The 27,940-nt window shown below is 38.5% G+C and overlaps 1 protein-coding gene across 3 annotated transcripts in view; it reads right to left on the bottom strand.

The window, feature by feature from the left end:
* Positions 1-27,940, bottom strand: part of LOC127628225 (retinoic acid receptor RXR-alpha-A) — a 204,619-nt gene that overhangs the window by 44,064 nt on the left and 132,615 nt on the right. For all 3 annotated transcript variants that reach the window (XM_052104994.1, XM_052104996.1, XM_052104995.1), the window contains exon 3: positions 4,302-4,540. In XM_052104994.1, coding sequence (XP_051960954.1) covers positions 4,302-4,540 — 239 coding nt within the window. The remainder of the gene's footprint in view (positions 1-4,301; positions 4,541-27,940) is intronic.

The raw sequence follows: 27,940 nt of genomic DNA, 5'->3' as shown, positions 1-27,940 counted from the left end.
GATAGCAGATCTACAGCTCTTCTACACTGACAGTTACAGAACTGTCAATAAACATATACAATTGTGGCAGGGCGAGGGCGGGACCGGGTGTGTAGTATCACGACCCGGCCCCGCCCTCCGCCCTGCCACAATTGTGAGGTTGCCTCCATGCCTCCGTGAGGTTTAAAGGCTGACTGCAGAGGGCCGTGCGGGAGAGAGGTCGTTAGCGGACATGTCCGTCATGTGTGTTTGTGTTGTCTTTTAAGTTTTCCATTAAACTATGATTTATATTGTCAAGCCGGTTCTCGCCTCCTCCTTGCCCATCGATTAACTGTTTTACATTGGTGCCGAGGCCCGGGAAGAAGGAGGGATACGCCGTAGTAGAGTTCTCGCCACTACCGTCCACCCCAACGGAGCAGCCGCGGCCATCTGCCGGGGAACGAGGAGCCCAGCCACCTGAGCGAGGACGATGGCCGCCGACCGCGAGGGGAGGAGGGGCTCCTAGCCGACCGCCTGGAGCGAGAGAACCGCTGCCAGGGGTGGGGGAGACCCCTTCTAGTCCCCTAGAACGTGGCGGGGTGTTCCGTCCGCCAGGGGCTGGAGGACTGCCTCGGATCCGCCCGGAGAGGCGTGGCTGTCGTCCGATAAAGGGTGGAGGAGTGGCCGAGGAACAAGCTGCGGCGTATCGGAGAACTGGCGAGTAAGTTTTTTTTTTTCCATCTCTCTCTCCTCTCTCTCTCACTGTCGCTCTGCGTTGGCCTTTATCCTCTTTTAAATTTTACAGTTTTTGGGGGGTACTACACTGTTACAGGAAGTACCCCCATTTTAATCATTTCTGTTTCCCTCCCCTTGTCCCCTCCCTCGTCCAGGTAGATGGGGATGACCTGCCGGCAGTCAGCGCGGAAGGCGCGCCCTTCCCCAGGGAAAGAGGGGGGGGGGGGGGTGTATGTCAGGCCGGGGGCTCCCCAGCCTGAGAGAACGAGGGAGGAATGTGGCAGGGCGGAGGGTGGGGCCGGGTCATGATACTACACACCCGGTCCCGTATTAGGCTAATTATGCCTCCGTGAGGTTTAAAGGCTGACTGAAGAGGGCCGTGCGGGAGAGAGAGATCGTTAGCGGACATGTCCGTCATGTGTGTTTGTGTTGTCTTTTAAGTTTTCCATTAAACTATGATTTATATTGTCAAGCCGGTTCTCGCCTTTTACAACAATCTATCAGAAACTGCATGGAAATAAAAGATAAACCATATGTTTTTGTACTCGTCTTTATATTTACAAGTCTCAACAGTTATCTCATTAGTTTCATGATTTATACATAATTTATCCTACTATGGCATGGTATGTAGAAGTCACTTATCATGTGGGCACAAAAGTAGGGTCGTCTGGAAGGGATCCCTCTCTCGTCATCTCATTCTGTTGCTTTCACCTGTGCTTTTTTGCTCGCATCTCAGCATATTAATGATGGAAAGCATTAGAAATATCAATAATATAACATTATTATTATTATTATTATCAGTATCATACAGTGACTATTTGCACTAGGTGTAAATACCTGCCACATTTTATTTGCACTGAAACAGTCTGGTGTCTATGCAGTGGCTTAGTCAAGTCAAGTCATGTGGTTTTTATTGTCGTTCTACCATATACAGTTAGTACAGTACACAGCGAAATGAGACAATGTTCCCCCAGGACCATGGTGATGCATAAAACAACATATTACAAACAGAGAACCACATGAGACTACACAGACTGAATAAGACCAACACATTCCTACATAAAGTACACATGCGCAAAAAGAACAGGACAGTGCAATAATTACTAAAAAGGAAACAGGACAATAGGCAAGTAAGAGACAGTGAGAGACAGTGCAGCGCCGACCAGTATACTGTGTGATAAGATGTTGTGAATGTGCTTTTTCTTTGTGGATGACCTGGGTTCTAATCTTCCTTTTGACTCTGTTTCCCCCATCCTGTTTCCTGTCTCCGCTCTTAAAATTGAAAATAAAAGGTTGATATCCTTGCAGTGTTAGGTTGGTGTAGGGTGTCTCTGGTACTCTACATAAACACACAGCAGTGATGCTCTTTTAGTATTTAGTAAAGGGTGCAAATAGTATCTGTCTTACACTATTTGCACTTAGTGAAAAGATGTTGCTATTTACACTATGTGCCAATAGCCTCTGCCTTTTTATTATTATTATAATTATTATTATTATCATCATCATCATCATCAGGAAATCCTGTTGTCTTCTTGAAATCTCATATAGCATCCCATGCTTCTTGGATACAGTAATATTTTGATTTAAGTTCATGTTAAGGCACATAATACTTTAAATCTTACATTCTGTTATTGTGACTTAATTGACATTCATAATAATTAATTAATTAAAAAGTGTTTGTGTTGAAAAAACTAGCTGCTGTGTTTTGTGTTCCACAACTTGCGCTCTTTTCCAGTCGAATTGCAAAGAAAAATTTGAACAAATGTGTCCACAATCAAGATATACGTCCACTGAAGTGTGGATGCAATCTTTATTTATTAAAATATAAAGTTGCATTGGAGTGAATTAGAACCAAGGGTTTCTTATACAAGAGGCGAGTATGTTACCACTTGACCACCCAGTCAGACTTTCAACAACTGAGCTGATTGATGTACTTCTCCAATGAACAATATCACATGATTAAAATTAGCAGACGTAGATTTATCATATAATATTATGTGAAATATTAATAGCTTGAATTAATCATCAAAACTGACTGTTCATCGAAACAGACAATTTAAAATCCTCCTTGCTATGTGACAAAATTAATGTAGTGTAAGAATCTCACGAGATTGCTGAGAGAGGGATCCCCCATCTGGACACGACCCTAAGGTAGACATGATGTCATAGCAAGTCTTTTTTGCTTGAAGATTTTGAATGAGAAATTAACTTTTGAGCCTTTATCTTCCTGGAGGATTGTAAACCATCAAATGAGAGTATTACAGCGTGTCAGCACATCACACCTCATAATTTAGTGGAAAATGGACATAAATAGTAATTCTTCATGAAGTAAATATGAGAATTCATCAATATTTTTGTAAATGTGCACACTTTTGGACTACATTTTCAATTGGATCTTGTTCACTGAAGCATGTTTGGGACAAAACAGTGGGACTTTTACATAATTGAAAAGGTACATGTTTCATAACAGCGGTTTCATTTTCATAATGCTCGCTTTGATATTTTGACATACTGACATAACTTAAGAAATGACTCTGGCAGTAACATTTCTAATGTAAGAGTTCTTACATCAATGCCTGAGGCTTAGAACTTTTTACTTATATATAGTTTGTCAAGATTAATTATGTTCTTTACATTAAAAATATAGAGTGACTTTGAACAATTGTAAACAAAGAAGGATTCAGAGCGTGGGTGTCCTGTGACTATACGTTTTAATCCGTGAGGATATTAACATTCATGGATTGGCCCCATTCACTTTCATTGTACGTGCCTCACTGTAGCCCAGATTTTTTGCTTTTTTTTAAGAAAAGGAGGGGCAAGACAAAATACATTTTAGTGGTAATCAATATTATGCCACAAATGCTATTGATTGAGCTTAACTTGTATTGAACCAGGAATATTCCTTTAAATAAGATTAAAAAGATCAAGAAACAAAACTGTCACAGAACACAAAAGAGCAGCTTTGGCATACTTATAAATTCTTCCTTTTGTGACTTGTGAAAGTCGTACATGTTTGGAACAGCATGAGGGTGAGTAAATGATGACATCATTTTTATTTTGGGAAAATCAGGAAAGAGACTCAGAATAAGAATAAAGTGTTTTGTGCTTATTTTTCAATAGTTCTATTGGAACACAAATGGACCAGTCCTGTTCTTTTGAAAAAATGCTCAAAATTTGTTTAAAATGAACAAAAAAGCCTGGCGTAATGCTGCAGTACAGTGATCAATAAGCAAAAGGGACAGCACTCATTTTTCATACATATATTTTCTTTCAAACTAGCACATTTGTGAATTTTGGCCACTGATTTACTCTTTTGGATCTTGCTTTCAAAGAAAACTAGGACATGGCCAGCTTTGAAGTCTTAATTGGGAGTTCGATTTTTTTTTTTATTTTAATTAGAAAGTAATGTGCAAGGCTATTTTTGGAACAAAAGATAAGAAGTGAATGGGAGTATGGAAAAAAAGAGGCGTTAAATAGATCGAGTTGTAACGGATCAGAAGAAAGGACTAACTATTACTAACAATGAAAAGCAAATATAGGGAATCTGATTTCTGAACCAATGAAATGCAAGCACATCTTTAAACAACGCTGTCAGAGTGTGGCTCTACCTGTGGGCTAATGCTGGGGCCGTAGCCCATCCCCGGTGACACCATGGAATGTGGCCCCATGGGCGAGCTGATGACGGAGAAGGGAGAGCCCAGGCCATTCATGGGCGAGCTCAGAGAGCTGATGGGGGAGTGCAGGGACCCCGAGGGGCCTAAAGAAGTTGGGCTCAGCAGAGACGGATGCATCCCCCGATGGGATGTAGGTGAGCTGAGAGGAGAGGACGTCACCTGTCCACAGGAATCTGTGGGACAGAGAGGAAGAATGTTGTTGCAGAAGTGCATACTAGTAAGAATTTAAAAGAAACAGTAATGAGAGAGTAAGATAATTGAGCTGCCTACATAGACATCAAAATGTATGAGAGACATATAAATATATATACTTAAATTTCATTAAATATTGAAAAATAATGCTTAAAAATGTTCTATGTTACCCAAATATTTGTGTTTGCTGTGTATTTTTATGCTTATTAGAGCATTGCATCATTAGCTAAGCAACATGCTAATGTAAAACTGTGGATCTCTCACATGCTTCACATAAGTTGTGCTTTTTTGAGTTTTGAGCTTTTGTTTTGTTTTTTCACTTTGAGCAGATCAATTGGTTTTGGAAAAGAGCATTAGTCTACACAGTAAATGTGTGTGTCTCACAGCAACCGCTGCAATGCAGAGCAGTGAGATATTACACATTTTCACCCACTAGTTGAACCTTGGCAAAACATTATTCTGAGAAAGATATGGCAGACAGTCAAATGAGTATGTTGCACTTCTTTATCATCTATTGCTTGTTTATGGGCTTTGGGAATGTATTAGAAAAAGAGAAAACAAAGGGTGACCTAGCCATGTAAAAGGACACACGCACACACGCACGCACACACACACACACACACACACACACACACGATTAATTTCATCCTAAAATGCAAAAAATATAAAAGCATCAGACACAAATACAAGCAACATTTCCAAACTTCTACAAACTGACAGATGAAGAGAAAACAAATCTAAATAATTCTGGGAGAGGGAATCATCTATTTTATACTTTATTTTTTACATTGTACCCTTCTTTAACTTCCCCCTTCATTTCCTATATTTCTTTATTTCAGAGGTGGGGACAAGTCACACATGGTCAAGTCCAAGCAAGTCTCAAGTCTTAACCATCAAGTCTCGAGTCAAGTCTCAAGTCGCAGTTCAGATAAATCAAGCAAGTCAAGTCAAGTCAAGGGTTCACCCTAAGCAAGTCAAGTCAAGTCCTGATAAGTTTCAAGTAAAGTCAAGTCACACTACTAAAATAAATAGAGGTAAATTTTTTCGATACATATTTATTTTTGCACAGAAAAGATGAACTTGTATACATATATTATGTATCTTATTTATTATACATTTGCTACATATTAATCATATGCATATCTGTGCAACATTAATATCTGAAAATAAAATAAAATTGTGTTGTTTACACAAAACGTTCAGACATTAACATTACCTGTAAACATTAAAACAAATTTATTTTCGTATGCACAAACATTCTTTACATTTTTAAAAATAATGTAATTTAAGGAAAATCAATTTGCAAAACCACATTTATGTGACCAAGTGTAAATGGAATCGTTTTGATAAATCAGAATCAGCTATCCGATCTGAGAAAACGCATGAAGTGGCCAGGTGTAACGTTAAACATAGGGTTTCCAACCACAACAGTTTTCTGTAGCCTTGTGCTGAACTTATTCAATAGAATTAGACTTCTAGAATGTTCTTTCAAGTGCAAAAAAATATATTTTTTAATTTAGTAGTTTTTCTTATCATAGCCAACAAATGTCTTCGGAAACTCCTTTTCCTCGATTTACTGAAGCCTATATGTAAATCGCATTTGCAGCTGCACAGCCGTGTATATATCTATGCCGTCTGGCTCGCTCATAGGCTGTGTTGCGGCAACTGCACATCCAATGGAGCGAGCGCGGGTCAGAGCCCGCCAAGGGGGCGCCAAGTCCCCGAATTTTGCATTAAAGCAGGTCTTCGTTCATTCATAGTCTGTCTGACATATATATTAGAATAGAAGCTATGTGTCAGTCATGGATTTGCACTGAATTGATACTCAAAAATACGGAACAAAGTGCATTCCGTATCAGTTCAATACGGAACAAGACTTTTATGTGTCAAATACGGAACGATACCGTATTATATGGAACGGTTGGCAACCCTAGTTAAACAGCCCCTTAGAAATGTTTAGGCGCGTGCTAGTGATCACATTGGCGCCTCCATGTTAGCCTGTCATGTGCAGTAACGTTATGCGCAATGCTTTATAGTTTCCACACGCAGTCCACAAACTTGAAAATGCGCACATTTAATACATACATTATAACCTACATGTAATATTGAGCTGCCCGCTCATTTTAAGATGCCAATCAACATTAAAAAATTCAGGCTACGCCACTGTTATAGTCAAATTCCCCAATAAGTTACATCTATTTACGAGGCGTAACAGTATAATGATAATGCCATAGTCACATTTCTAATAAGAAAAAACATAATATGCCATCAAGGCCAAATTATGACAAACAGAATAGATTAATTCATTACATTAGTAATCGTTATAACGTAGATCTTAGTGAAACTGACTATAAAGAGATTACTTTCTTACCTTTCCTTGTGGTTCTTCTTGATATGTCGAACGAAATTTGACATTGTGGTTGTCGTGTCGGATATTCGTGCCTTGCATATTTTGCAACTGGCAAATCTTTTTTATAGGCACGGTCCAGTTCAAAGTCTGTATAGCCAAACGAGACAATTTGTGGAGCTCGACTACTGTCTGCCATGTTTGGCGCGGTTTGAATTGAGCAGCGTTAAAGGCACAGATGCCGATAGTGATGCTGACGTCACAATATATATATTTTTAATTAATTGTATTGCTGTTTGTTTATTATAAGTTCAAGTCATTGTCGAGTCTTCCACTTCAAGTCAAGTCAAGTCTCAAGTAACTTGTTCTCAAGTCAAAGTCAAGTCATTTTCGTACTTTAATCAAGCAAGTCACAAGTCCTGAAAATTGTGACTCGAGTCAGACTCGAGTCAAGTCATGTGACTCGAGTCCCCCACCTCTGCTTTATTTACTTCAAATTATTTGTTTTCCATATAGTAGGTATAGTGGGTAGCACATCGTTTAATTTTTTTTGATAATTGTATGGTTTTATTTTTTTGCCTTGAACATTTCTTTAACTTAGCCCTTCATTTTCTATATTTCTTTATTTACTTCACCTTATGTGGCAGCAGAAAACCATTTTTTATTTTATTTTATTATTATTCTCTTTTTTTTTGTCATTTTAATGCATTTTATTATTTTCTTAATTTACCTTGTACTTTTCTCTAATTTCCCCCTTCATTTCATCTTTTTTTATAACCCTTGTATTGTGTTAGGTTTACCTTACACCTTTTGTGTTCATGGTCAAAACTGACTGGCCCACTAAGATTGATAATAAATCTCTAATATTGCATTTATTATCCCAAGATATTACATTATATTGTTGTCAATTTCTTTTTTTTAGTTATTATGACATTTTTTAACATATTTAATATATATATATATATATTGATAGAAGGATTCATTGAACTAAAGCTTATACTAGGCTAATGGGGGGCACTTTCTGCAGATTTTTTTAAAATAATAATAATGATGTAAAACTTTAATAACACTTGCTTGATCTAAACAAAATAGGTGTAATTTTAAAGCTTATCTTGACTTTACAATGCAAACAGCTGATCCTACAAACTCTTAAATATTGCTTTTTAAATTGCTGACAAATTAGAACTGTTTTTTCTCATAATGTGCAAATTTGTTATCACAATTATATTCATAGAGAGTTAGTAAAAACATAAAAAAGATGAGGTAGCCATGCATTGGATATTGTTGGAAAGGTCTCAATAAGTAAAAAGCAATGATCAAATCTGTTTCACTCAGAGGCCAAACTGCAGTGAGTATTAATGTATGAAACTCCCACTGAAACACATAAAGATAATAAACAGGAGTGTCTTTTTGTCACTATTTTCCTTATTAATTCCTGAAACAAAAATATAACATAGACAATGACATATTGTATCTTACAGCAGACTATCCAGATTCAAAGCCCAAACACAACATAATATGATACGTAGATCTTGAAATATTCCACAAAGAGTGAGCATGGAATGATGATGCACAAAAGAGCGCTCAACACGTGTGTGTGTGTGTGTGTGTGTGTGTACATATCCGAGGACTTTGTGTATGCAATCCACATGTGCTCACCTAAAGGATTGGAGTGCCCCTGAACACTTAATATTTCTGTATTTTATTGTCTAATCCATTCATTTCTAATTGCCATTTTATACCGGGAACACTAAAGGTGTTAACAAAGTGAAATAAAACCAATACAATTATATGAAAAATTAAAAAAAAAATAAAATATTCTAACTGGATGAAATGAACTAGTTTTCAGGAAAAATAAAAGTTAATCAGTCAGTTTTGACCGGAACACAATATAAGGCTTAATAAAAAATGTATACTGTATATCTTATTAAAAAATATATATATATCTTATTTATTTCCAGTAAAATCTGTTTCTGTAGTATATTTACTGTATACGCTTTAGCAATATTGTAAAATGTTATAATCATGCAAGTAAAGCCTTGCTGACTCTTGAGAAGGAGAGAGAGAGAGAGAGAGAGAGAGAGAGAGAGAGATACAAGGTCAACGGCCCTATGATTAGGAAGCAGACTCATTTTCCGCTTCCACTCTCGTTCATTCAATCCTCCTTCCTTGCACCATTCTCCGCTCTCATTCGCCTTGAACCTGTCCGTCACGCTGCCAGCTGTCATCAGGAGACGATGGTAGTACATCTGTCAGTCTTGCCTGGGTGACAAGGCCATAATTCCAGTGTCCATGACTGCTTACTTTCACTCTCTCTAACCTTGCCTCTCTCTCCTTGTACTTGGCTCAATATAATCTAGCTCACACTTCCTTTATATACCTCCTTTTCAATTCCTCCCCCATCTCTCTCTCGCTCTCTCTCCCCCTCTCTCTCTCTCTACCTTCAGCCTCAGGCTTTCTATTCGTGATTCGTCCTGTATTTTGATACGGAAAATGCTATTCCTCACTGAGACTAGGACAGCATATGAAACAAGCATTCCAGTTGTCCTGCAGCCACTTTCTCCATGTGGACAGATAGTTTGCATATCCCTTGTTCTATTCTGAAATCTGCTGACTTTTTTGTATTTTCTGCACAAAATTGGGGGAAATTCTGCCATTGTAGTTCTACACACTTAGTGGTTCCTGAAAGTAGCAGTTGATTGATTTTCAATGCTTTTTTAAAGGTAAACATTGATATTTAGAAAGCAGGTGGCCAATTTTAATATACGCAATACAATTAAATGTAAGGAAATTAGATGTTCATAAAAGAGCTAATTAAACAAAAAATTATTTTACACAATATCCAGTATACTCAAAATTCACTTAAAAAATGTTAAAACATAAATTGTTTATTACTAAAAAACAAGGCCGTTGGTAAATTCTGGAACGTATTAGGCAGAATGACCACATCTGTTATAGGAATATTCCGGGTTCAATACAAGTTAAGGTCAAATCGACAGCATTTTTGGCATAATTTTATTACCACAAAAATACATTTTGACATGTTCCTCCTTTACTTTACTAGTGGTGACTATCACTTTTTAGTGTATAGAGTGGCGTGATGCCAATTACTTTCTAATGTACAGGACGGTGTAATGACAATTACTTCCCAGTGTATAGAGTGGTGTGATGCCAAGTTCTCTCCAGTGTATACAGTAGTGTGAGGCCAACTACTTGATTGTAAATCTTTTTTTTTTTTTTTTTTGTATTGTGTTTGTTTTATATGTCTGGTGTTGCAGTGGTTGTATTCGTGAGCCCAAAACAAATTTCCCAGTGGGACAATAAAGTATACCTACCTACCTACCTACTTAAAAAAAAAAAGAAAAGAAAAAAAAAGAAAAAATGAGGCACTTCCAACGGAAGTCGGAAATGTTAAAATACTCACCGTTTCACGAAGTATAGCCACAAAACATAAACAATATGCATGTTAACATGATTGAAGTGTGATAAAATCACTTACTAATCTTTTCTGTGTTAAGTTATAGTCAATTTTACACCTAAAATGGCTGTAAAAATGATGAATTAAAAAACTTTACAGCTCAAATAACACATGAGTTTTAACAGAAGAATTACTGTAACTGCTTTTATACAATTATAAGCTTCATATTTCTGTGTTTAAACTCTCAAAAAATTGGACACATTCACATCCATTGTAAGTGCCTCACTCTAACCTCAAAATAAAAGAAGAAAAAAAGAAAAGAGGGATGATTCGGGTGCAGATTCAATTTGGGCCTGCTCATGATCCACAAATTTTGGCAAAACTAAGCACAGAACAAACAAATAAATAATACTTGGAAAAGACACCCACACACAAATGCTTAATGTATTTCATGGTCTAATATTGTTACGCAACAGTCAAGTCTCCAAAATTCACAACAGACTTGTTTCAAGTGGGTTGCATAGAATATGGATGATTTATTACTCGGTTAGGTGACAGTTGAGAAAAAACAGCATGTCCAGTCTGTTTTTTCCAGGAGCTTTCTGTCTCCACTTGCCTGATGTCACTTCACAGTGTCTTGTGATGGATTCCAGGCCAAAAGGCACTAGAAAAGGGATGAACTGTATAAAAAAATGGGGGAGTTGAGGGTGTGCTTGTCAGCGGGGTATGCTAGCGGCTGCATGCCTGCCAGATCCGCCATGCCAAACACTTCCCCAACATCCTGCCCTCCTCCAGAGCACTTCCTGCAAACACCCTCAAATCAGCCACAGCGAGGAGGGCCGTTTCTGTCGGAGCATACATATACACATTCACACCCTCTGACTGCAAAAACAGTGCTGATTAATTCATTCATTAATGTCACAATGTCAAGTAAACAGGAACAGACCATTTCCCACCCCATCGAACTGTAACAATAATTATTCAGTCTAATGAGGGCTTTATCCCGGGGTAAAGCATCCCCTGGGGGCTAAAAGTGCCTTCATAATGAAATCTTATTTGTAAAATCTGATATAGTTCTTAATATTCTATCATAATCCTAGTTATAAATATGGCATAAAATATGGATTGATTTTGATTTTATTCTTATGGTAAGAAATACAAATTAAGAATTTGTATTAATTAATCAACAAAGTATTTGGAACAAACTGACGAGACAAAAATATGCCCTCTTACATGTAAAAAAGGCCCCTGAAAATGAAATCCAAGAGGCAAATATTGACCCTTAATGAAAATGTTTATTTTTTTCAGTAAATGATCAAAAATGGATATATCAATTATTGATTGGAATGCTATTTTATAGATATATTTTTGAGGAATCGATATATTTACATTAAAAGACTAATTTGCGTGCTTTCCAATTCACTCACTTCTGTTGAATGTCTGGCGCAATAGCATTGGGAGACCACAAGGTGTAACATTTACTGAAGCAGGTGGCAAGGCACAGGTATCACAACATAGGATGTAGTATTTTGCGAGAGAAAACTAAGCGAGTTCATCTCCATGGCGCTGCAGATTTTTGAGCAGCCACCAGAGATGGCAGCATTAAATATACTAAATATACTTTCATAGAAAAAAATGATTTTGAATTTAAGAATGCGCCACATCGTCTGCCAGACACCTCTGGTGTGCAACCCCCTTTAATTTGCCACAAAAATATCACAATATTTATCAATAATCATCAGGAACATATCCTGATAATTGATCCGTCAAAAAGGAATCTATCCCAAGCCTAGTGACTAGTGACTTTTCCTGTTGCTCATGACTACTGGTTATGCATTTGTTTTTTTTAAATAAGTAATTTTACAGAGATTCCACTCATAAATATCAAGCCAGTTGATAAAAACTAGAAAAAATATAATCACTATAGAAATGTCCTTGACTTTCCCAGGCCTGGAAATTACAATAAAAAAAAAATTACATTTATGTATTTATTTTCTACGACCATGGGAAACCTGCTTTCAAGTAAAAAAAAATTTTCCCCCTGAATATAAAGTGATATGCTATGTAAAGCGATCAGAATATATTTTACATTTAATATACAGTATTATTGTTGAGCTTTGTGTGTTTTAGATATACTGTGCTGCCAGTTGGTGGTGTGTTGTGTTCTTCTCTGTCAAGGCTAGAGTTGCCAGATAAGGCTTACAGAAGGATAAAAGGGGCTCTTATTTAATCCGCCCCAGAGAGGGGCACAGCTGGTGGAAAACAGGACAGAGAGTGAGTGAGATAGTTGGAAGAGGTGGGGGGAAGTAAGGTAAGCTATGGAGAGGAGAGGATGCTTTCATGTTTATGTTGCTATGAGACATACCTCAGACAAAAACCTAAACATCAAGATTGCTATCTAGACTTCTAGATTTTAAGAAGGAAAGAATACTAGGCAAGACACACTTTCATTTTGACTGAAAATATGTTTCTCTTGATTTTAAAAACCTTTTGATCTACAGGCGTATGCTTACATTTGGACAATATTAATGATAAAGAAAAACTACGAGTGTCCAAACGTTTGACTTGTAAAGCGGTGTACTGTATGTTCTGGACTTCCGTAACCCATCACAAGGACTTCTGTCATGAATCTGTCCATACATCTCTTTTCTTTTCACTCTTTTTCCTTGTGTTAACATGTTTGTCTGGGAACAGAAACATGTTTTACAAACTGTTTGAGAAAACACCTGTAAAATCATGAGGTTGTTCTGCTACCTGAAACACACCCCAGATAAATCTGCTCTTTAGATTAGATAAGAGCAGGTAAGAAAAACAATACATCCCTGGCAACGTCCAAATACAAGTGGCAGGACTCCAACCTTCAACCTGAGCCAAAGCACACCTGTCGTCTGCTGCTGATCACTTTAAAAGCCTCTGACAACTACAAACCAGCAAATAAATCAGGATGAATCACGATAATTTTCTCTCTCTTTCTCTCTCTCCCACACCTACTTTCTCAAATGAGCTATGGCATCCAAGTAGGGATCGTAACGAACGTTAGCATCCTAAAACTGGTCAATGATGGGGCTCTACAATTCCTTTGGGATAAAGGGAGAGGGTCAAAGTGAGGGGAAAGAAAGAGATCTCCTGTTCTCTCACTCTGTCACATGATACCGAAGGACCACACACATGTACAAATGTACACATACACACGCATGCACGCTATCATGTTAGGCCTGCTGGTGTGATGACTGCATGACTAATTTGAGCACTTCAAAGGAGTTGAATTGGTGTGATTGGCCGGGAGAGCCTCTCATCTCTTCTTGTGATCTCCACTTCACAGGTTTGCTGTGACAGGCATTTTAACCACAGTTTTGTATTCATTCCACTTATTGCTCTGGGCTGGTTACATCACTGCCAAAAAACAAAGCCAGCACACATTCCTGTGAGCCAGTGAGCAAGATAAATGGAGTCTATTAATGATTTCTACTGCTAATGGTAATCTGTCTGGAAAACATTCAGGTGGGAAAAGTCAGTACAGTTTGGAGATACCCAGACCATGCTCTTTCTGTGTTCAAGATGTTCTCACTTTGATCTCACTTAGTCTTGAAAATAGAATATAGAAGATCTTGTTGTACACTGAAAACCTCAATGAGTAGAACCATATTTATAGACCCCATTAAGTCACAATTTTAGTGTTTGATGTCATCTATATGATGTACTTCAGGGAAAATATTGATGACTCATCTTGCACAACAAAGATATCAGTCCAATGAAATGCTCTATCAGAACGAGAATTCCCTTAATACCACCTAATTTTGACTAGCAATAGCAAGTAGTAAATCATGTTCATGGCTGTCCAAAATCCAACTGGTTATTTAAAAAAATACATTGTATGAGTCATTTGTCTATCCCCATTCTGTTTAAATGGGAAATACATCAACACAGGAAAGAGTCACCTAATCATGAGGTGTTTAATTTGACGTGAGTGAAATCAAGGCTGTGACGGATAGACGTTTAGCTTGTTCAATGTGTCGCACTGTCCTCTAAAGTCTTAGGTCAAGTATAATTTAAACATCCCAGAGTTTTTGTTCAATGTAAATTTGCTGAACTCTTTCTGTCTCTTACAGCCTCAGGTTTGATCACATGAAATTAAAATGGTGTCTACTTGATAGGTCAACAGGTACAGATGATCCTCCTCTCCTCAGTCCCTGGACTAAACTGGTCCTGCATCCACAACAGAAGCATCTGCATTATGAATGGAAATCAGGAGCCGAGCTTCAAAGAGCCATACAGCAGCTGTTGAACTCTATAATTCATCCTCTGACACTAGTGAGAAGGACAAGTATGAGGAGAAAGAAACTTTAGCTTTGAAAATCCTCGCCAGGTGCATCCATTCAACCATCCATCCATCTATCCATCCCTCCATCTATCTATCCATCCAAGGGTATTGATCATCCTGCAACCTTTCAGTAACTAGCTCAGGCCACGTCACCTCTTTTCATACTCATACATTATCTTTGACAAACATATCGTTTTTTTAAATCCTGCCTGATGGTAAAACAATGCACCATAGATTCACAAAACCTGAGCTGGCACCTGAGTTTTGGACACAGAACCGAGAAAAGCACCAGCAGTGATCTTGCCACTTATACATCAACTTTTCCATACTGTACTTTAGGGATCTCTCTGCTCAATTCTGCAGCCAGTCATCACCACTTTTCCAGGAAAATCCTGGTCACTTCACATCTCCCCTGACAACAACTACAAAAGACCAAATAAAACCCTCACAAGCCAACTGCTGAACAGAGACTTTACACTGAATAAGGTTTAGTGGCTTTGAATAAAAGCATTTTTTTGTTTTTTTGGAAGAGACACACACAATCTATTATTCATAAAGATGTTTGGCAGTGGCTGTGCTTTTTTTTTTTAAGCCCACAGATTGTGGGTGCTCTGACGGGAGGATGAAACGCAAATCATTTGCATCTCTCTGAAACTGCTCAGCTATTCGTAGGTAAGGATGCAGGAGGGAGGGGGGGGACATCAACTTCCTGAGGAACTTTCAAGCCAACGCTTGAATTAATGTAGCGATTAAAAATAAGAGCGGGCAACCTGAGAAAATGGAGACGCTCTTCTGGAGAGTTTGACTTTGCTGGTGAAAAACAGCAAAGGAGTGACAAACAAACAGTCGGCCTAGCCTCTCCGCTGGATTCACAAGCTTACAGGCAGCATATTTACTGTATACTATGCCTCTTTGACAGTCACCATTAGTGTTACTTGTCTCATTTGTGCTTTAACTGAAGCTGTTGTTTATTGTTGTGGTTACAGAAAAGACATTGTTTGGTGTGTGGAAATTTTCTGTGTGTGAACGCAAAGAGACAAGGCCTGGCGTAGGAATTAATCAGCCATTTTTTTGTGTGTGAGTATGTTTGTATAAACAGGCTAATCTGCTGCACGCTGTGTAAGCAATGGAATTAAATAGAGCTGGCTGATGTGTTTACTCTGTCTCTGGTAGTGCTGGCAGCCAGGGCATAGAGCTGAGCCAAGAAGAACACAAAGTGGCCCTGGTGAAGGAGGTCCCTGTTTCAGCATGGGGCCCGCTGCTCCTTCACACCCCAACTTAGAGATACACTCACCTGTCAGCATGCTGTGACTAAGGGCAGGGTGTGTACCAGCGTGAAACCACTGCAGGACTGCCTGTGGCCCTGCATCCACAGAAAGGCTTGCTGGGTCAGGCATGGTGGGCAGTCAGGATGCAAAATTATTAAACCTTTTATACTTTGTTGCTCACCCAAGAGGAGACAACCTCAAACAAGAGATCTCTTTATCATTTATAACCTTTAGAAATAATGTAAAATGATACGCGGACACTTCCGTGAACATTTTTGAGTGATGAGTCAAATTGTTGATTCATTTAAAAAGTGTGAACTGATTCATTGAAGTTAATACTACATTTCCTTTATTAGCTTTAAAGCCGTTTTTGTTAAAATCAGAAATGCTTTCAAAACATTTGTCTTTACTTCTTCTTGAAACAACATTAATCTAATGACTGGCCAAATAAAAAGTGCATTTAAGTAAAAGTAGTATTGATATTGTTGCTTAATTTTTACATGACAAAGTCCACCAAAGAGCACGATGTAAAGATTTTATAGGATATGGAGAAATAAACAATGTATAGATGCAATGGGGAAGAGGCAATGGGGCCTTTAAGTTTCTTCAGTAAGCACCATCACATAACGAGAGGCGGAAGATTATGTCAAGTCGACAGTGGAACCGCAAGCGTAAATGGACCCATGTGCGGTTTGAATAAAAATTCCTCTTTTTCCGGCCTGAACAACGAGTCTAACTGGGCCCTGATCGGGCCTCTAAATCAACTAGGATAAACATAACAACAGAGGGGAAAAAAAGAAAATGGTTGCTGGATGAAAAACTGCATGGAAAAGGGAGAAAAACCCTAGATTGGCCACCCAGGAACTCCACATAGGTGGTAAATTGCCGCTCATTGTTTGACGGGGGAAGTTTGTGGATCTAACGTCTTATTTTCGCAAATCTGCTTCCATAACTGCCATCATTAAGAGCTCAACTCTGCTGTCAGGCTGTCTCTGTACACAATCATGATAAATTTTCAGCAAAGTTACTCTGTACTGTAAAAGCCAGAGATGTTGTTTACCTAGAGGAGAGGAGGGAAAGTGGAGGAGACACAGTTGGCTGAATATGAGGGCAGATAAGGGGAGATTACAGTTGCTATCGTTCCTCTTGCCCCGATGCAAACATCACGCTGTTCTGATACGGCCTAATTGTTCTCTTTAACTCCGAGGTGATATGAGCCTCCCTCTGAGCCAACCTACACACACACACACACACACACACACATGCGCAACCCTTGCGCACACACTTTGTCTAAACAACTGAACATGCCGCTTATGTCCTTGCCTTTACGAACACAAAGCAAATTCTCAACAATATTATTTTTACATTACGGTATATCTTGTTTGATTTAATGGGCTATTTTGGGTGGAATCCAAATGTGCAAAGGGGAATTTGAAAACAAAACATCCCAAAACTTTGATGTAACTCAGTTGCTGCTTTGTTTAGAATTAATAATTTTGGGAGAGTGGGGAACGAGAGAATTACTCATTTGCAAAACAATGCGGCCACGTTGTTTGAAAAATATGTACCAAGGACACGGTGTAGCGCCAGATGGCTTGTTTTGGTTTATGTAATCTTGAAAAGTTACAGATAACATCTTACTCCATAAAGCTAGGCAAGAAGGGCCTGTCCATTATACAGTCTTTTTTTAAGCCTTTGAATAAACTAGTAAATATAAATCTAGATTTTTATGCTTTCTGATTTTTTTTTTTAACACGCATTGAGTACTTTTGTGATACTTTTGGCTACTTTTAAAACTTCACTGCCATTGTTCTGAAAAATTCTCATTTTGTGTTCTGCATAAGAAAGAAAGTAATGTGGGTTTGGAAAAGCATAAGGCTGAGTAAATTATGACAGAATTAAAATTGAGTGACCTTTCCCTTTTATACTTATGGGTTTGTCCAAATCTCTAACCACAAATATCAGCAATAATAAAAGTGATAATTGCCTTAGTACACACTATTAATAACCACATGCACACATACAGAACCCTGATCTCTCTCAACAACTGACTACTTCTTTCTTAGAAAAGCTCCATTAAAACTTCAGCCGTCCCCACAGATCTGCTTCCCTTTGTCCCTTTGTGCCTCAGCTATGACACATTTCAAATCTTTGCATAATGCGGAAAGTAATGAAATGAGTCTGGCAGGAGGGCGCAGGCTTATTTAACATCGGATGAGGTGGTGGCAGTGGCGAGCGCAAAGAGGATGGAATCTCCTCCTGAGAGCTCTCTGACAGTCAAGGACATGATTAGAGGGGGAGCGGGACATAACAGGGAGGATAATTACATGCTACTGCCCATGGCATCCCTCCCTGAGGAGCCGGAGCGAGTCTCTCCCATCCCTCTCTTCTCTGACAGCAGCGGGAGAGGCGAAATATACGGCAAGTAATTGTGTGGCACAAAAAGCCAGGCAACGCATGTCCCAGCAGGGAATGGCAGTACAGACCAATGGAGAGAGTAGAAAACTGTAGGGAAAAGTACTTTTCTTTGATTTAATTGAAATCCACGAATGAATAAGTAATAATAGCAAAACGAGAACGAGTCCCATTGTGATGACCGGCCGCAAAGGAATTGGTTCAAAAATATTTCCTCATCATTTACTCACCCTCATGTTGTTCTAAACCTAACTTTTTGGATTTTTTGTAACACAAAAGAATATGTTAAGCAGAATGACATTTCATGGAAATAAAGATTTAATTAAATGGAAATAAAGATTTAATTAAAAAGGAAGGCATAAGAGATTTCCATGATGCTTTGGCTTTGTTAGATAAATCTGTTCTCCACAGACAAACAGGAAGTGTAGGTTTAACTAAATGCTTTAGCTTGCTCTTGTCTGTCACTGGATTGTGCAAATTGAGGAGATTGAATCAAAGTGGGTGCGCAGAGGACGATTATCTGGCAAAAGACTCAAACTCTACACATGCTTGCAAACTCAACACCGACTAGTCAATGAGTTCTAAAACTATTTGATGCAAACTGTGTACTAGTGTATTTGCATGCCATGTGTTTTGTCAAGGTAAAATAGAAGTGATTTGTGATCCAGACAGATTTGTGACAAGAAAATAAGTATATATAGTGTCAAATTTCAGCATTTTCTAAATTAATTAACTACATAAAAATTATGCGACTAAAAAAATTTTATCGACTGACAGCACTATTAAAAAGTGATCTTCATGTTTATATGAAAGCTAAAAATTCTTACTACCTCCTGAAGCAGGTCAAATGTCACTCAGTGGTTGACAGAACCAATAAGTAAGAGGAAAGCTTTGTGTGTTGTTATTTTTTATGACAACGCAAGCGGCAATTCTGAAGAAATGCCAGGTTTAGTTTCTCATCATTGGCTGATGATCCAGTGTCAAAGAAATAATCATGATTATGATGATTAACTGTCTGTTTTAGGGCTTTTTACGATTTATTTTCATACAAAATGTCATACTTCGGTGTATGTGTGCTAAAAACATTTTATGTAATTTATTCATGTCCAACTGGGAATCATATAATAAAATAGGTATATATGATTTCCTTTAAGGCTTTAAAAACCTAGAATAATATAATATAAACCTTTAATAATATGCTTTTTTAATATCCAAATATTTCCAATATGTCTCTCTTTTTGGTCAACTTTAGTCTTGGTCCATTTTACATTTACACTGTTGTTTTTGGAACCCAGCCAACCTGAATTGTGGGTTCAATTCAGGTCGAAAAAGAGTTGTGTTGTGTTGTGTTATACAATAATAATAACATATATTTTCAGTATACTATAGTAAAATATATTCTTCACTTTCAGTGGTTGAGGCTCAGGGTTACTGACCAGAAGGTCGGGGGTTCAAGCCCCAGCACCACCAAGATGCCACTGTTGGGCCCTTGAGCAAGGCACTTAACTCCAGGTTACTCGGGGATTGTCCCTGTAATAAGTGCACTGTAAGTCGCTTTGGATAAAAGCGTCTGCCAAATGCGTAAATGTAAATGTAAAAGGTTGTATGGTGGTCTGGTGCTTAGATTTTACACATCCAAGTAGCCCTTGCTGCAACAACACCAGCTCATTTCAGTGTACATGCACATACATCCTCATGGCAGGATGTATGTGCATAACAGACTACGGGGGAAGTAACAATAATGTGTAATATGCAGCTTAGTGGTTCTAAAGTCTGTCTGGGTTTCAGGGGGTCTTGGCCAATCAGATTACCTTGATTAAAATGATGGCTTTTACATGCATGAGGCCAGTGTGTTGATGGCAGTGCACTGTGGAATTTGTCACTTTCTCTGTCCTCTAGTGTGTGTACGTGTGTACGGCTGTGGGCGAGAGGCTATTTCTAGACACAGACATAGTATTCACTCTATGTTCTGCTGTGTATCAAGAGAACAGGTCTTGCTAATTCATATAAATCTTCCAGAGTACCACCCACAGTGGGAGTGAGGTGCAAGAGTGTTACACTTGGCAACGAGTGGCATTAATGTGTGAGCGAAAAACATTTTGGTGAGAGTTAGGGTTTATTCTAAAATCAAATTAGCTGCCTCGGTGTCTACTGCCTACATAGACAGCTACCGTCTAAGGCCAATTCCACACCAATACGTTTTCAGTTGAAAATTCTGTTTCATAACGTCGTTGTATTCCAAGCCAAGCAGTACAAGAGAAAGTCTCTTGTCACAAAACAGTCATTGATACAGAAATAGTCTTAGCTATTCAGTTATTATAATTATATGAGTTATTAACATTCCTGTAATAATGTTCGCTATAAATGTTCATTGCAAAGCTGTGAGTTGAAATTATCTCTTCAGTCCAGTCAGATCTGTTGAATGGCTTGAAGCCACAGCCGTCTACAAGAACCCTCAAAATAATTTTTCAAAAACAGAATTCGATAATAGCTTACTGCTTGCGCACGGTTTCTGCCACCACTTCCGTGTGTGACATAAGCGGTGACATTGCCAAAGGACTGGTCTATTAGTGTGGACGTGGCCTTAGGCAGCAACGTAACAGATATGAAACATCTTAAGTGACAGAGGCCATGTCCACACTAATATGACTTCGTTTGAAAACCCTGTAAAATAATGAATTCAAAAGCTTTCCCGCTACATTTACATCTCTCATACTCACTAGAACGCTGTTTCGCGAAGTAAATATTTTTTTGTTTGAAAACTTTGTTTTCAGTTTCCTAAAGCCATTATTGTCTAATGTATGAGGTATGGAAAACATTTTTGGTGGAGGAAAATGGCATTATAGGGCAAATGAGAGATGTAGACATACAGTAAATAATGTATTCTTTGCATTTTTATGTATGCGTGATTTGAAACGCTCTGCATAGGCAGCAACTAAATGTGGCACTCAAATAACACTCCACATGTAAGACTCAACTCACAATTAATTCCAATTAACTTTTATCAGTTATTTTATCAGTATTATCCAGGGGGAACTTCCTGTTCCTATTCTTATTGCTGATGGTATGATGCACAAGTTTTTTTAGCTTGCTAGCCTGCTTAGCATTGCTTATTCTTATAAGTTCATCATATTCTTTAGGTATTTACAGCTGCACCACCTGCTTTGTACTATTTTTGGAAATAAGATTAAGTGGCAGATCCTCTGAGAGTGGTGATTACTGCTTTTGGAAAAGGCCATGAGGCATCAGTGTATTACTCCCTGCAAATTCAGAGTCTGGGGGATGGAGCTTTAACTTCTATCAAGAGATTATTGTGGTGGCACAGTGGTTGAGGCTCAGGGTTACTGACCAGAAGGTTGGGGGTTCAAGCCCCAGCACCAACAAGATGCCACTGTTGGGCCCTTGAGCAAGGCCCTTAACCCTATCTGCTCCAGGGGCAGCTGACCCCAGCTTAGCTGGGATATTTGAAAACTAATACATTTCACTGTATATATGCAAAAAACTGTGTGTATAATGTGTGACCAAAATAAAGGATTCTATTCTATTAAGTCTAGACTAAAGACTCATCTGTTTAGCCAGGCATACACCTAATTTATCCTTCAACTCACAATTAGGCTGCTTTAGTTAGGCATTTACGCTAATATTATTTAATGCCTAATTCCCAATGTGCTCTAAGTCCTCATGGTGGCGTAGTGACTCAACGCGTCAACTCCACGCACAACTCACCACGTGCCCCAACGGGAGCAAGAACCACATTATAGCGACCATGAAGTGGTTACCCTATGTTACTCTACCCTCCCTAGCAACCGGCCCAATTTGGTTGCTTAGGAGACCTGGCTGGAGTCACTCAGTACACCCTGGATTCGAACTCGTGACTCCAGGGGTGGTAGTCAGCATCTTTACTCACTGAACAACCCAAGCCCCCCATCTACACTAATATATAAATATATATATTTGTTTCCCTGTCTCAGCCTAGGGATTCAGATCCAGAGGTTACCAGAGCCAGCCAGATACAGCTCCCTTCCTGCTTGATGTCAGACTCCACTGCAACATGAAAGATGATGGCAAACTACAGCTGGTGCCAGCCAGACATCATTTCAGTGTTTTGACTTCAGAGGATAAACTGATGCTAACTCCAACTGGAAGACATGGGATACTTCACATGCAACTGTCTGAACCTTGGATTTAGGATGGACCCCGCCAAGCCTCACCGAAATGACCTGCAGGTTGAACTGCGATGCACCTGATTAATCTCTGCCTGCATCACCTTCGACTATTGATGGACAACACTCTTGAAATGGAATACATAGACTATCATTTAATTGCCAACAAAAGCCTTCATCAGGTAACTAACAAAGGGTAATGCATCAATGTGAACTTCTGCAGTTAATCCAGGGTGGATTTAGTAATTAATCTTGAAGTTAGACAAAACTTATTTTTTTTAACAATGGACCTTAATGCTAACATAATTCACAAATTTAAAACCATGATTTGCACTGCACATAAATAAGTAATATTGACATTATATTCATGATGTTAGCCAGAGGGGAATTGGCCCCCACAGTGAGTCTGGTTTCTCTCAAAGTTATTTTTCTCCATTAACCAACATCTTATGGCATTTTGTGTTCCTTGCCACTGTCGCCTTCGGCTTGCTCACAGGGGATCTAAATACAATTATTATTTAATTATTTAATTTCAATACACAATTTACAATCATATTTACACAATGATCACTAAGACTTTATAGATATTACAGTTTCATTTTTTGTTAAAACATGATTTCCCGTAAAGATTCTTTGAAAAAATGTGTGTTGTGAAGAGCGTTATACAAATAAAATGTATTAACTTACTGAATAAAATTTAAGTATAGCCTATTAATAATCAACATAAAGTATTGCAATGCATTTTTGGATTGTCTTGTCTGTAAAGGATGACTTTGGTGTTACCTCGGAATCTGGCTAAAACTAGGTGTCTTTTGGTGCACCGTTGTTGCCATATAATGCTGCCTACATATGCAGCTCACTTAATTTTTAAACTAAGAATGTTAGTGGTGTGTTTGTGTAAGCATGTCCTTGGTGATGTCCCAAAGCAGATGTGTCTCTGTCCTTCCTCATATACCCCTATACAGCTGCTTTGGGAAGATAATATCATGCACCATAAAATGTGCAATTTCTTTCTTACACAAAGCCAGATATGTTTATATGTGATTTAGGACACCAAAATCTTTTTTGTTTTTTGCATCGGAGGAAGACAAAAGGGGCCGGTTCATATTTCAGCTTTAAAAAAACAGGCCTGAATTTATTGACCACATAACAAGCCTTTGAAATCTTTTTCTCCCTCCATTTTATGATTATTTTTTCTTTTGTCCTCTGTTCTGCTCAGCCCAGGGTCCCACTAATGAAACACAAATGGGGAGTGATCTGGTTTTTGGCGAGCTGCTAAAAGAATTGCGGAGGCCTTGGGGTGGGCTGCACCAGTCGTTCCCCCTCCTCCACGGAAAAGTACAGAACAGTTGTGAGAACCCTTGGGGAAAGTACGAGGAGGGGGGTCTTGCTCTGGGAAACTACGTGTCTGTGGGCGGCAGGATGAGGCCTTGCGGGCCAAGGGGAACGTGTGCTCCGCACCAGAGGGGGCAACATGTGTGTTTGTGTGTGTATATGGAAGCGGCACTATATGTTTTATATTCTCTCCCACCATCTTCCCTTCTGCTTGAAACAAACAAACAACAACATGGAACCCAGCGGGCTGCACTTCCAAGACAAACGACCCACATTAGTGAGGGAAGTGTGCGCTTTATGAATAATGAGATTCCCCCCTAAAAACACATCCACTCTCAGCCAAATAAACACATGCACACATTCAGTACACCTCATAAAAATGCCTGAAACAATTCCTTCAGTAAACTTACTGTAAAGAAGATGCTCCTTCTGAAAGTTCAAGAATTGTGGACTGATATGGGTTTTTCAATGCTACTGATGATATCTAGACAGATGCCGGATATTTTAATTCTAATACATAATACAAATTAAAGGGACAGTTCACCCAAAATGTAAAAATTCTGTCGTCATATATTCACCTCTATGTCATTCCAAACCCATAAGACTTTCTGTATGTCTTGCATGAAACAAAAAAGGGGATGTTAGGTAGAATGTTAGGAACTGACTGCCTCAAGTAACTATTCACGTTCATTGTATGGGGAAAAAGAGCAGCGTCATGTTTTTTTCATAAGTTCTCATTTTGTGTTCCACAGAAGAAAGAGTGTCATAAAGATTTAGAATGACCAGGGGGAGTAAATCATAATAGAATTTGATGACATGGTAATAGACAAATGCTGATAAATTCCAAATGGCCAAATAAGGCTGATAATCAATTTGTTTTTAAATCTAGGAAAAAGAAAATCTGTGAACGGCATGTTTACAAAGTATCTCACTAAAAGTGTAGTCCCTTCTTCCTGGAATAAAAGAAAAAGTATCAGAAAACACTGAGTGTTTTGACTTCTCTATCGTGATTCTTTCTCTCTCTTTCCCATTCTCATCAGAGAGAGTCCCCCAGGGCCTGGGATAAACTGGGTTCAGCGAGAGTCTTTTATTCCAAGTAATGTGAGGTGAATACTGACTCTGGCTTCTTTGCGTTTTTCATTGTAAAACTCTTCATGTCCAATTAGCTTCGTCTCTCGACACATATCACAGCTCTGCCGCAGACGCAAACAAACAGCAGTTTTCACACCTCCAGATGGACAGACCGAAAAAGCACCACTTCAAACGATTCACCCTTCTTATGCCTAATCAACCTGAGGGCGACTTAAAAAAGAGAGCTCTGTCAGATCGGCCGGCTTTTCTGTCAAAGTCAGAAAAGCCTTTGAGCGCACAGACGAGGCCGTGAGACCATAAATGCAGGCTTTTGTTGTATAGACTGCATGAAAGTGAATGCACTTTTGATCAAGTGGAGGTTGGAAAGAGGATAGCCTGGTCCAAGCTGTGGCAAAAGAATTACATGTGCCTAAAAGCTCAACCTGTCTGAGTGAATTAGACTCATCATCTGCCCAAGAGGGACATCAGATGTCATCCTTATTCCAAAAGGAGAGGCGATACGAGAGACAAAGAGAGCGAGAGAGAGAGAGAGAGAGAGACAGAGAGAGAGCAGCATAGAGAAGCCCATTTCAGATTACTCTTGGCTCTCTCACTGGCCCATGACTGGGCTAAAGAGAGTTTTTTTATTTTGGACTTTTTTTTATCACTTTGTTCTCACGCTCTCGCATGCACACACGTTACCATTCTATCTATATGAAGAAATACCATACACTTCTACTGTTTTTATTTAAAGCTAATTATGATTACTACATGTTAACCCAAACCCTTAACCTAATCTTAACCTTAACCCTTCACTTAATAAAAGAAAGATATATTTGCCAATTGTGTAAGATAATTTATTTAAATAAAAAGGTATAACAAAATAAAATTATAAATGAATTTTAGTAGATTAATGCGGAGGAAAAACGTATGATTTGCTAAAGAAAAATGTACTTTTAAGAAATATTCTCTCAAAATAAGTCTTATGCAATTCTACTTCTAATGATATGTATCTTGTTATAAGGGCGCTTAGATACTTTTTCTGGAAAACAAAAAATACCAAAATTATTTTTGTTGAGTTTCTTTCAGATTTAGCTCACTTCTGGGGACAATTTTGTTCCTGAAGTATATTTAAGTAAACCCACTTAGGCAAGTGCACATGGGTTGTAAAACCAGGCTTCCTTCATTTTTTCGACTGTAAATGTTTTTGAATTCCATGAGTCACATTTTCATTTCTCTCTGTAGAACAATAACTGTTCAGTGTTACTGACGGCTGTTCCCCAACATAATTAATAATTTTCAATTTTTCTTGTTTTCAAAGAATATCCTGAATTACGACAATTTTTCTTAACACAGACAAATCTAACAAACTATCTAAATGCTCTTTATTTAAGATGTATTCTCAGAAAACAAGTCATTTTATATTGCACACTTCTGTTTCTAAAACAAAGCTATCTTGTTTGAAGGATGTTTGGCTATTTTTACAGGGGGAAAAAATACAGATTAAGACCCCTGCCCCAATTTCACACTTCCAACACTGGACCACTTGAACACCTAACTACAGAAACACCTCAGTCTCTGCAAAACAAACCAAGGGCCGTTGGCTGCACAAGGCAAACACGAGGGCTTCTGACAACATTCCTCTTCCCTCCATTTTCACTGGCATAAAGCCAATGAATACAAAAAGAAGCTGAAAGGAACATTAAAGGGAAGATTTCGCCTGGGTTTTCCGCAAGTCGTGAGACCTTTATAGCACTTTTACTTGCTGTAAGACAGCAGATTACAGGAACGAATCCGACACATGATGCAGAATAAAAGGATGAAACCTGCATTACATGTCTTCTCTTGTAGCTCAAGTGAATGACTTGACATTGTAAAATATCAAAAGACAATAGTGACTAATACATTATATATATATTATACATATATAAGTCACTATAACGGTAGTTGTTCTTACTTGAATCATCATGCCCAATCAATTGTCACTGATTCATAGGATTGTAGGTTTATTTTAAAGGAATTCTAGTCGCCCACGCACACAATGTACAAACTCTATACACACAGATTATATAGCACAGCTGACCTGACATGACTGTATTACTGCACTCAAGGAACTCACTCCTTACACCACGCTATTAAAGATAACTATACTCTAACTGACACATCAGTCATTATAAACAAACCCTTATCTTCAAACATGGACTCCCTTCTGCTTCCAACACACACACACATGCATGCATATACAAACATGTGTGTATAAATCCCAGGCCTTGCAGATCCATCTGAGCTTCTGGAGTCCAGAGAGATCAGTGGGGGCCCACAGGCCACAGAGAGGAGGACAGGTTTCCCCCGCGGTCACTCACCGCCTGTTCTGATAAGACACACAGGCTTCCAGCATATCCCTTACCACCCACAGCGTCGACATTAACATGCCAATTAGGCCAAGAAACATCATCATGCCTCAGGCCATCAGAATACCAAAAATTCAATCACATGCAAGCACATGCAAACGCTCACAAACAAGTGAGCTTATAAAAAAATGAAAGATCTCTTATGCTTTTCATATACACACATATTTTGCAGTATGCATCAATATATGCACACACAATATTGGCATAAATGCACACTTACATATACATACCCATGCACACATTATATGCACACTTGCAATATATTATAACACTTATACAAGCACACTTACAGTATATAAGCACTTACACATGCACATTAACATTTATATATAAAAAAGATATACACACACACACTATTTAAAACACATACAAATGACATTATGTATACACACACTTACATGCATATTTGCAGTGTATATGGACACGTACATGCATACAGTATATTTGTATTTTTATTATGCATGCATATTACATGCACACAAACACACACATAAAATATATTGACATTTCTTCAACATTTGGCACTTTCATGTCCCAGGAGGGTTGATTTTTATTAAAATGAACAGATTTCAATTTTCATCTTCTTTTTGTTATTTGAAGGTCACATTCAACTGACTAGGAAACTTTTTCCA

This window comes from Xyrauchen texanus, chromosome 34, assembly GCF_025860055.1.
Source record: "Xyrauchen texanus isolate HMW12.3.18 chromosome 34, RBS_HiC_50CHRs, whole genome shotgun sequence".
In the NCBI taxonomy this organism is placed as follows: Eukaryota; Metazoa; Chordata; class Actinopteri; order Cypriniformes; family Catostomidae; genus Xyrauchen; species Xyrauchen texanus.
Note: the sequence above shows the minus strand (reverse complement) of the source record. Positions and strands in the feature narration are given on the sequence as shown.